Source organism: Hakea prostrata, chromosome 8 (assembly GCF_041222555.1).
Source record: "Hakea prostrata isolate BN-2017 chromosome 8, UWA_Hpros_2, whole genome shotgun sequence".
Taxonomy (NCBI): domain Eukaryota; kingdom Viridiplantae; phylum Streptophyta; class Magnoliopsida; order Proteales; family Proteaceae; genus Hakea; species Hakea prostrata.
Genome location: NC_142607.1, coordinates 6833015 through 6844701, shown reverse-complemented (window position 1 = coordinate 6844701; position 11687 = coordinate 6833015). Strand labels below are relative to the sequence as shown.

General features: G+C 39.3%; 1 protein-coding gene across 1 annotated transcript; it reads left to right on the top strand.

Annotated features, from left to right (window-relative positions):
- The first annotated feature begins 594 nt into the window (after positions 1 to 594).
- LOC149006549 (biotin carboxyl carrier protein of acetyl-CoA carboxylase 1, chloroplastic-like) lies at positions 595 to 11128 on the top strand. The gene is made up of 7 exons (XM_089165436.1): positions 595 to 932; positions 7087 to 7119; positions 7383 to 7537; positions 7642 to 7969; positions 8072 to 8143; positions 10786 to 10851; positions 10961 to 11128. Exons 1-7 carry the CDS (start codon positions 768 to 770, stop codon positions 10982 to 10984), a joined length of 843 nt encoding a protein of 280 aa, XP_089021562.1. The 5' UTR covers positions 595 to 767; the 3' UTR covers positions 10985 to 11128.
- The last annotated feature ends 559 nt before the right edge of the window (positions 11129 to 11687 follow it).

Here is an 11687-nt window from a genome sequence, read left to right as displayed (position 1 = left end):
TAAAGCAGTGCATATTTTTTTCCGGTGAATTAAACACCTAAGGTTGCGTTTGTTTGTAAAGGTAGGGTGGGAAAAAAAGGAGTGAGAAAAAAAAAAAATGTGGGTCCCATGTGTAGTGGGGTGAGGGAGAAGGAAAGGAAAGAATTTTGTGGAAAAATAATAGTGATGGGTCTCATTGTCTACTTTTCTCAGCTTTCCCACAAAGTTCCATCAAATATGTGGTGGGGGTTTTAAAATGGTTCGGGGTGGGAAAGTTGGGCTGCCTCATCACCCAAGTTTTATTGATTCTTACTTTTTCACCCCAAGCAACTAAACAATCTCCCATTTTGGGATTTAAAGAAAAAGTGAAAAACCCACACTCTTTTAAGAATTTGTCCATCCTATCTTTTTTCTACCAAACAAACACAGCCTAAACGTCACATTGGTTGAATCTAACTCCCAGAGGTGGCGTTTTAAATAGAGGGGACAAGGGTTGATGCGGATTTGGGTCACCTGTCCACCTGGCATGGTTAGCTTCGGATTTCTTTGTCGGGAGTCAAATCGGTTCTTTGTAGGTATCGAAATGATATATAAAAACTCCACGGAGAGCTTCAATATTTTAGATTCAGATTTCTCAGGTCTGGGCTTCTCGATAACATCGCCCTCTCTCTCTCTTTCTCGCAGAAATCGTTTTCTTGAATGCTTTCTTTCTGCCATTGCGGAAGTGTCGGAGCTTGAGTTGATAAACTGCGGTTGCTCCCTCATTGCGGGTTCTGGTCTGTTCAAGAATGGCATCCTTCTCTGTATCTTTCCCAAACTCTTCTGCATTTGCTGTATGTGGATCGCAACAGCAGAACCCACAGCAGTCAAAGATCTCGTTTCTTTCTGCTTCAACATCAAATCCACCATCCTCTTCATTTTTAGCTGGATCTTCGGCGACACTGAGACTTCAGGTTGGTTTCTTTATCTTCGTCTTTGAGCTAGTAGATTTAACTAAGTTGCAATGGCAGAGTTGATGATGTTTTACAGTTTCAATCGTCGACAACTGTCTTGATCGACTAAAGTAATGCGATTATGCTTTAGAACTTGTCTTTTTGGGTCTCCAGTTTCGTTGGAGGATATTATGCGTCGTTTGACCAGTTTACTTCTTGATTGCTGGAAAATATAATGAACTTGATTACCTACCTTTTTCAGTGTTTTAAGGCCATATGATGGCTTCAGTTGACAAGTTTGAATTTAAGAAATCCCCTTCGCTCTGTGAGTTACGTAAGCTACTAAAGATGGTGAGCAAATCTAATTTACCTTTCAACGTTATTTTCTGGATTTGAATTAGGATACCGTGCTAGGGTAATGAATCATTTGCTAGTCTGCTTCTATCATATTTGGTAAGATTTCAAGTTTGACTGACAGTCATGACTCAAAATTTTGTGCCTAATGTACAAAATGTAAATTAGTATTACTTCGCTTAATTTCCTTTGATTTGTAACCAGACGGAGGGCTATTGTTTTACCAAACATCATGCATTCTGAATGAAAAAATGAGAACTGAAATGATTGCGCTGTTTCCAGTTTTTTTGAGTCCTATATAAATGCCAGGGGATTAAAGTGCATGCCTACATATCGCTCTTGTTGTATTATGTTGCTGTACGGGTTACCTGATGTAGTGGTTGCAAATGGCCTTAGTTCTCAAGGAGCTAGGAGAACCAAGGTGGTTAGAAATACAAGGCAAAACCAACTAGGCAAGTAAGGCATCCAAGCTGCCCATGTAGGTGCCAAGGCACCCTCAAGCAAACTGCCCGGATGCCAAAGCACTGCCTTGACAACTATGGTGGAATCTGAATGCCGATGAGTAGGGTTTTGATAATAGATCATGCCATTGTGCACTCTAGGCACTAGAGACCATTTGTCTTTTTCATTTAATTAGCAAAGCTGGAGCATCTGACAATGTTATTTCTTCTGTGAGAGTGCGGTGGCATACTAAAGCTTCATGTTTAATTGGAATGTCAAGTCCAATGGCTTATGTGAATGTTGAAAGCTGTAAATTTTGCACGACAGTAGATACTTGCGGCGGTTGCTTGTATATTATGATTGTCCAAATCTATGGGTGTTGTGAATTTTCAAGGGACCAAGTTGTGATTCATCTTTGGATACGTTGTTTATTAATGCTCTCCTCACTTCATGCATGGCTTGCACCAGGTTGAAATCAATTTTAATTAGTAAACTACTATTTTTCTAGGGAAAAGGGGGGTGGGGGGTGTGAAAAGAAGTGACACTAAATTGTCTTTTTCATTTCATTGTCTATGGGAACTATACAAAGAGAGATATATATAGTAAATCAAATACACGTGTCTAACTCAGTGTCCCTAACACCCTCCCGCAAACTTGGCCGGGACTATACACCAGAACCAGAAGTAGAATTACCAAAAACATTGGCAGAAGGAGCAAAACCTCGTCTGGAAGAAAATGAACGATCATTCTGCGATAAAACGACCACCATTACGACCAATGCGACCACCACGCCCCGCCGATCGAGCACCATAAAGCCATATTAGGATTAGGAGACTCAGAAGATTTCCACGACTCCTTAGATCATGACTATGTGCTGGTTGATCTCTGCGTATGAGGGACGTGGCTTCAACATCGTAGTGGCAAAAGACTCATGGGAGACCAGATTAGTAAGAAGACGAAACCTTTGCGGCACCGGTTTGCCGATCGCGCAAGCTGGTCACAAATCGACTTGAACGAAGCAAGAAATCACTAAGAGATTGAGTATTCTTCTTCTTAGAAATGCAACGAGAATCAATTCAAATTCGCGAGCTTGATGTCGAAAACTCATCGGCAAGATTTTCCACAACTCGTGCATTGAACACCAAAAGCCAATCCAAGAACATCGTGGAAAGTGTGCGTAATCCGGGCTTTAACAAGTCGATCGGTGCGTAACCAAGCTTGGTATCGAGGTTTTGCTCAACTCCATCAACGACCGAAGAACACGATCGGGGCGACAATCACCGTTAGAAACCCTACGGGTCTTGGCCTTCAACCGAGAAAGAAATTGAGTTTGCCATAATAGAAAATTTTCGTGGTTAGCGAAGAGATACAAAATTGTTGACATTCAAAGAAGACGGATAGGGAAATGAAGGTGCTACAGAAAGAGGTAAAGTGATGGCGCGCCATGAACAAAGCTTGAGAGAAACGTCAAGAAAACAAATGGGAAAAAGCAAGAAAGTCAAAACCACTTTCAGAAAACACGCAAGAAAAAACCACTGCCAAACCACTTCGTACTTTGAAAAAGCAATCCGAGTGATGGCTCGATACCATGTGAAAAGAGTGACACTAAATTGTCTTTTTCATTTCATTGTCTATGGGAACTATACAAAGAGAGATATATATAGTAAATCAAATACACGTGTCTAACTCAGTGTCCCTCACAGGGGGAGGTCCTGGGTGGCTGGGTGGGATGCAGTAAGAGGTTTTTTTTTTTTCGGTTTGGGTGTTTTTGGGGGCAGGGGAAGAGGGGGGGGGGGGTATGAGCCAGAAAGCTTGAATGTAAGATCTCTTGGTAGCATTGGGCTTTCACACATCATATACTACCGAGAGTGCTGTGTACTTGTTTACAAGCATGTGTCTAGTATCTACAGAAGGAAAAGAAAACTAAGACTATGACTCTTATGAATGAAATTTTCTAATTTTATTTGACATGTGAATTTATATTTCATGTTAAAAATATTTGTATAGGCTTTCTATATATGATGTGTACATTAGCCACTCCTTCCTCTTTGTGCCACTTCAACCTGTTGGGCTTCTTCTGTGGTTGTAAAGTTCAGGATTGACAAGGTTGGAAGTAGGAGCTGATCATGACAATAAAATCCTCAACTTTCTGGCAATGTAGGGGTAAGGTTAGGTACATCTTGGTTCCCCCTGGATCCTGTGTTTGTGGGAGCTTCTTGCACTGGATAGTGGATACACCCTTTTACTGTCTCTCAACTTTCCGTCAGACTTAAGATAGGGCCTTTTTAAAGAAATAAATAAAAATGAAATAGGTGAATGACATATGATAGAACCTTGTGAAGGATACCTGGGAATAACTTAGAAAAAAGAAGGAATAACTACAACTCATGACAATGAATGTCCGTATCTGATAGGGAGTTTACTTGCTTTATATTCATGCATTTCATTTTTCTTCTGTATTTGTTATGTGATGTTCTCAAAAGCTTCATGTTTCTGCATCTATGATTTGACATTTATCTCAAACCTGACCAAAAAAAGCTCTTTCGAGAACTTGTCGTGCATTCCATTTTTCTTCTGTATTTGTTATGTGACGTTCTCAAAATCTGCGTGTTTCTACATCTATTTGACATTTGTCCTAAACCTAACCAAAAAAAGCTTTTTATGAGAACTTGTTAAACCTGACCAGAAAAAGCTCTTTCGAGAACTTGTCATGCATTCCATTTTTCTTCTGTATTTGTTATGTGACGTTCTCAAAATCTTCGTGTTTCTACATCTATTTGACATTTGTCTCAAACCTAACCAAAAAAAGCTCTTTATGAGAACTTGTTAAATCAAGAAGCAACTCTATTTCTGGAAGCAAATCTTAAGCCCCATACATTACTCCCCCCCCCCCCCCCCCCCCCCCAAAAAAAAAAAAAAAAATCCAAGTACTCTGAAAGGATCACATTGCAAAGCTCAACTGGATGTTTCCACTGAGGTAACCTCCATCTGTTTAAGATTGCCAAGCCAACATCCAAATTTCTTATCCATGCTTAATGGTAATAGTCTGAATCCTTTCTGTACATACACTATACATTTGGCATCTTATGATTTTGGTCTGATTTGAACTCTATCATGTTAGACAAGTTGGTTTTCACGTTGCTGAAAAAAGTAGCAATTTTTGTTCAGATGGATGTGGTTTCTTGGTGAAGGAGAGGGTCTTAAGGCTCTGTTTCATAACAATTCTCGTCTACAGGAGTGATGATGGGCCTGTTCCTGATCTTCTGTGGAGAGTGATCTGAGGGAGTAGAATGGCGTTTACCAAGAGGCTTAAGAAGTTGGTCTAGGGACAGAAAAAGAGCAGAAACAACATTTGGAAGACGCTTCACAGAATGCTATCAATAGTAATGAAAATGCCAGTATCACAAAAATAGGAGCTGCATACAAGCGGATTTTGCTGGCTTTCACATATGTAATTGTTAAATCTGTGTTTTTGGGCGTGGTAGGATTTGGATGTAAGACCGGAGATGTCTCCATTTATAGCATAGTAGAGTAGGTTCAGCGAATCAGCCCAGGCTCTGTTTCAGTTTCTAAATAGGGGTAAATCTTTTTCCACAGAGACTGCAGACTCCACAAAATGTAGAAAAGAGTAGGAAATCCAACTTGACAAGATTTGAATACAATAATGATAAATTGATAATCCACAGTTTCTGAATCCTGATATGAAATACATAAGCCAGGGTCCTGGACCATGCACGCTGAATACAAGGACAGAGTCTAAAAGGTATACCCTATTTTCTGTCTTATATGAGTTTGATAACTAGAAAAAATGCAGTAGTTGTCGTCTTCAGCCCAGAAATGGGTGAGCCAGTTGTCTCAGGGTTGTCAACTTCTTCTTTAGCTTTTCGCTTCCTAACTGGGTAGAATCATAAGAAAGGACTGGCTGTGGCCATGATCAATAAGCTCCATCCAAGCATAGGATCACTGAAAGCAAGTAGAATGAGAAAATGTTAGAAGAAAATTGGCATATTAAGGTTATTCAAGGACTGACTGAAACAGGAAATTTTCAGATAGGGTGATCACACAAATTTTTTGAACGCTAAAAGAGGCTAGATGAAAAATTGCCTCAAAGGTGGGTGCCATTGCATGTTGCTCTTCTCTAGATCATGAAGCTGCTCTGAATGACCATGGAGAAAAATTGGTCAAGCTCCTTGTCTACTTCAATAGCCCAAGGTTGAAATTGACACTGATTTGTCATTGCTGTTTAAAATGTTGCAGCAAGATGACCCATGATTTTTATTAGTTTTTGTAATGGGAATGGTTGGAAACCAGTCTCTGTTCAGCATATCGCTGGTTTGCTTGCCTGGGAAGTTCTTGACATCAGTGGTCATGGAACTTTTGAAGAAGTTTCAGCTCTGCATGAGTGGTGTGGGTTGGATGGTGGCGAGGTTAAGTAGCAGGCTTTTGGAATCCATCCATGGAAGTGCTGGAGGTATGGGGGGAGGATAACAATCATTGGTTTGTGAAGTATTATGGAAAGGGTATAAGTGTCATTACATTCATAAAAAGAAAAGGTCATTACATTCAGAAATAACTCCATGTCAGCACTTAGCATGGTCTCTCTGAAGACTTCTGGGCTTTATTAGACAATGTGGCTGTGTGTTCAAGGTGGTTTGTTCAAACCTCCACCTCAAAATTCTTTTAGCTGAAGTCCCTGAGAGGCGATGGGTATGGGTGTGGTTATGCTTTACAATTTTTCTTTCATATTTTGAATGTTCCTATTATTGTCTTGCACAATGTATTTATTGCCTGCTTGCATTTCATGCATATTGAAAATGAGTTACAAGATTTCAAAATGTTCTTTTTCAGTTTATAACTCTCTCTAACAGTATCAAAATTCAAAAGCAAGGACTAACTTTGTATAGAAGAACTTGCTGCTAGCCTGTTTGCTCAGGCAAGATTATGGTAACTACTATAATCATCAATTATATTTTTCCGGGTTTGACCTAAATATCAACAAATTTAGAGTTGTGAAAGCTGTCAACTTGGTAAACACTTTTGTGTTGTACAGCTAAAATGTTGATGAACCATGTGATGCAGTCAGTCCGAAATTGTTTTCCATTAAGCTTTCCAACCTTTTGGTTTCAGTTAGAATATATTTTATAAAGGTTAGATACACTCATATATATGAGAATGTGTTCAACTTGCCACTCATCCATGTCAAAAACACCAGCAGTTATGCCCCTTTTATGGACAAATAACTTGTTGGTTGTTTAATGTTGCTGCTCCATATGGCATTTTTGAAATGCATAGAGAGATAAAATAGGGTCCCCACCCCTCACAATTTTGAATTTTAGAGTTAAGTTTTGAATTTTAAGTAATATGGTTATGTCTTCCGCAGGGACCTTCGCGGAGCCAATCTGCTTGTTGCAAGGTATGCTTTCAGCTCAATGAGGAATTAAGTCGTGGTCCAAGACTAACCTGTCTTTGATTAATAGTAACTCCCCCTAATTTCGTGACAATTCGTGGTCTATGGAATAATCTCAGTCACTTTGAAGATTTTTTTTAAATTTTTTTAAGAAATTCGCTTTTTTCTTATTTCAAATAGAGGAGGGTGTGCTCAAGTGACTTCCTTTTTCCTTTATAGCTTTAGAAGTCTCATCTTTTCCCTCTGCTAAATCTTTTACTGCATCCAAGGTTGCCATATCAAATTCAGCTCCAGCATTTGAGACCAAGTTGGAAGTTCCATCATCTGGGGTAACAGATGAACCAGCAGAATCTGCTCCCCAGAATGCAGTTCCAGATGCATCATCCATTTCAGCTTTCATGGCGCAAGTTCGCGACCTTGTGAAGTAAGGGCAAAATAACTTCTTTGTTGATATCCCTATTCATGGGTTACATATGGCAGTCATAATGGTTTATTTTATTCCAAATTGACTTCATTTCCTCTTGGAAGGCTTGTTGATTCGCGAGATATTATGGAGCTTAAGCTGAAGCAACAGGATTGTGAGCTTATAATAAGGAAAAAAGAAGCTCTTCCACAGCCTCCAGCTGCACATCCTGTTGTCATGACACAACCAGCTTCTCCTCAATATATGCCATCTCAACTTTCAGCAGCTCAGTCGCCTGCCCCCACCTCTCCTGCTCCAGTGGCTCCAGCTTCGGCAGCCCCAGCCCTACCTTCTCCGGCAAAGAAGGGCAAGTCATCGCATCCACCTATGAAATGCCCCATGGCTGGAACCTTCTATCGATCTCCTGGACCGGGTGAACCACCATTTGTGAAGGTATATTGGTTTATTTGTTGTGCTTATTATACAGTCAACTTTTTTTCTTCTGTAGATTTAAAAGTCAATATATAATTTGTTCTCATACTCTTTGTTCTTCAGGTTGGAGATAAGGTCAAGAAAGGCCAGGTTGTCTGCATTATTGAGGCCATGAAATTGATGAATGAGATTGAAGTAAGTCTCTGTCTCAAGTAAATTCTACTAGATCTGCTCTTACAAACATCTTTATCTAATGATATTTTAAGGAAACATTTCAGTTTGATGGTATTAAATGACTTTATTTCAACCACTAATAATAGCTTTCTAGGGATATCTGCTGGAACTACTGTTGATCTGCATCAAGGGCTTAACTTGCTAACTGTTGTCCTATAATTTTATATTAGGAAGGAGATAAAACTGAATGAATTTGAGGAAGAGGATCTCTTTTTAATAGCCAGTAAGTCAGCATTTGTTGTACCCGAGAGGTTGTCATGTCCCGATTGAGACGCAGCCAGTCGTGATAAGCAGGCTGGTTCCTAGTGAGGAATCTCTTATAAGAGGTCCAATTGACCTGAGATTTTTGGTACTGAATCATGTATATCAACTCCCTATAACTTGTTCATTAGCAGGACCCAAGTCAAACTGCAGGATAGTTGGGTGGTAGAACAGAAAACCAATTGATGTAGTTCAGGTGTGAATCGGACCTTGGAGCTCTGATACTAGGGTTTGGATCACCTATGGAAGTATAGCCTATGATTGATGCAACCTAGCGTTTATGAGTTTTAGGTTGCTATGGGTCCACTTGGATGAATTACAATTAGATTAAGCAAGAAAAGTAACAATCTCGTTGGCTAGAAGTTCAGCACTGTCCTAGGAGGGTATGAGAAAAAAAGGGAAAAATAATAATTTAGTTAGAAAAGAGGGACAATTTCAGCTTTATGCATGTAAAGTTCTTGTAGGTCCCCGAGAGCCTTTATATGTTTCAGCTTTCCTCTCTGACTCATATAAAGAAGTCAAGGTTACCCTGCATTGCTTTAGTGTATCAACACAACAGGGGTTTGCCAAGGGGAATGGACTTGACTGTACAGTGGCAGGGGTGAAAAGGAGAGGATCTTGGAGATGAAGTGATGGAGTGCTGGATGGTGAAAACTGCCATATATATATATAATCAGGGTGTTACAAAGTGCAAATGTTGACATGGATGAGAAGGAAAATTGTGAAGGATAAAAGTAAGGGCCATATAAGAGCTAGGTTGGGAGTAGGTAGATACATGAAAACCGTAGTTGTTTGAGGTGTTATGAGACTGTTCAGAGAGGCCTCCAGATGCCCAATACAGAGGAGTGATATAATCCTGATTGAGGGAAAAAGAACCGGGGGCAGAGTTAGGATAACCATTAGGAGAAACGGTGAAGAAGGACATGCTCTGGTCAGGCCCTGTGTTAGGACTTAGGACCCTAGGATGAGGCCAGGTGGAATGAAGGTTTGTTAGGGTTAGTTGAGATAACAGAGGCCAGGTGGAATGAAGGTTAGTTAGGGTTAGTTGAGATAATAAATAGAGGGAGAAGAGTGAGAGAATGAGGGTTAGTTAGGGATAGTTGAGGGTTATAAATAGAGGGACAAATGAGTGGAGAGGATGTTGAATGTTTTATGGGAGTTCTTGGGTAGCAGGCTGAGGGACACTGCTGTGAGGTGTGGGGGTGACTGGCACCATAGAAACCAGTACTATCTTGTTAATTTCTTGCATTCTTGTATTGATTTTGGGAAATAATAGTAGGGTTTTATCACCCTGTTCCTAGTATGACCTCAAATAGAGCTGACGGGACTGCAAATATGTGATGCTGTTGTATACACCCTCTTAAGACCTGGAGCAGAATTATGGGCAGCTAAGAAGTAGCTAAGAAGGGAAGGTGTTGTCCTGGAGTTTGTGTTGATGTTGTTTGCTTCCCAATGCCCCTCCCCCCTCGTTTACATATTTATTATAATTTTGCTGACTCTTCTAGGACGCATGTAGCAGGCAGCTTTAAGTTGGGAAGAGGCTATGATTTTGTTGTACTATAGCTGACGAGGTGACTCGTTCTACTAGGTCCACATGTAAGGTATAACATTTAGAACATGTTTAGACTTTTCGGCTGGTGAATCCGCCTGTATGTGAAGGTGTTTGGGGAAGTGATTTGACATGGTAGTTTCTTTTGAAGCATGTCTGAATTAAACCCTAATGGGATTTTGGCATTTAACTATGTTTTTTGAGTCACATTAGAGAATGACTAGGAAAACCATGCTTGGGCTGTCTTTCCTGCATGTTCCACCTAACTAAATCATGGTGGCAAAATTGTGTTGTTTGATGTAAAGGGTTCTAATTTAAAGAAACAAAAAAGAGAGAAAAAAGTGAAGTTTTTCTTTATCCATCCAAAACCAACAAGGGTTGTGCTAAAACACACTGGGTTTGGTGACCAACAGTTCTTTGGAATTTGTAATGTGTAAGTACCATTTGCTTTAACATATTATTCACCACCAAAACATTTACTCGTCTACTAATTTTCAGAAACATTATATTATACACATTTTACCATTCACCACACACACAGCAGTGTGGTTGAAGCACTATAAATGACCAGGTGCTAGTCAAGACAAATCCTGCGCCAGTGTCGTGTGCTGATACGAATCATATGTTCTACCTTGATGGGTATTGAGCCGTGGAAGGCTTCAACTTGGGTGATTAAAGTTGAACCAAGTTGAATATAAAATAGAAACTTCCATGTGCTGTTATTCCTTACAATGTTGCTGATACCAGATGCATGCGTTCTGTTGTTTGATTCCTTTGCTTTTTGTTGAACCAGGCTGATCAAACAGGAACCATAGCTGAGATACTGGCTGAGGATGGAAAACCAGTTAGTGTGGATACGGTAAATGATTCTCATTTCTGTGTTTGTAACTTGCTCATGTTTCCTGGGCATGGTTTACTTCTTCTGAGCTACTACTTATTTCCTTATGTTTCTGTCTTTCTCCTTGCAGCCTCTATTTGTCATTGCTCCTTGAACTGGGGGAAGCCTTGTTGAGTCTAGAGTTAAATGTTCAAATATCTTCCTTTAGATTTTTGTCTTTTGATTTTTCTTGGTTGCTGGATTGAATATATTCTAATCTGTATTCGTCAACTAATAAAGATAAATATGATTTGAGCATCATGTGGGAAGAATTGATTGGGAATTCTGCAAAAATTTAGTCATTTAACCCCGTAAGAACTGAGCCAAAGATAACCTTTTTTTTTTTTTTTTTTTTTTTAATTGCTTGTTATATTTTTATATTTTTATTAGATATTCTTGGCATTTTAATTACTAATATCGATTTTCTCTTCAAAAAAGAAAAATAAAAGGTAAGTCTTTCTCCTAGATCCTTCGCAATTTTGGTTTTCGTTTCTTCAAAGTCAAATCATCTCTCAAATATTTTCCCTTGTGAGTTCTCTCTCTTGTTGGCTAATCTTAGATTTTGTTCTTTCTTGATGTGTTATGTCATTATTGCTGGCTAAGAATACTCAATTCATACGAAATCATCCTCCATCGTAAATAGAGATAATTTTTGATAGGATCAATCATATAATATAATAATTGTTACGTAAGAAAAACGAAGGCCAGTAATAAACTCGAAAGATGGTTTTATTAAGAAGATTTTGTGTAGAAGTGATTTTGTATTGCCTCTTAAATAATACAATATTATTAAAGAATAAAATAAATGTGGCATATTG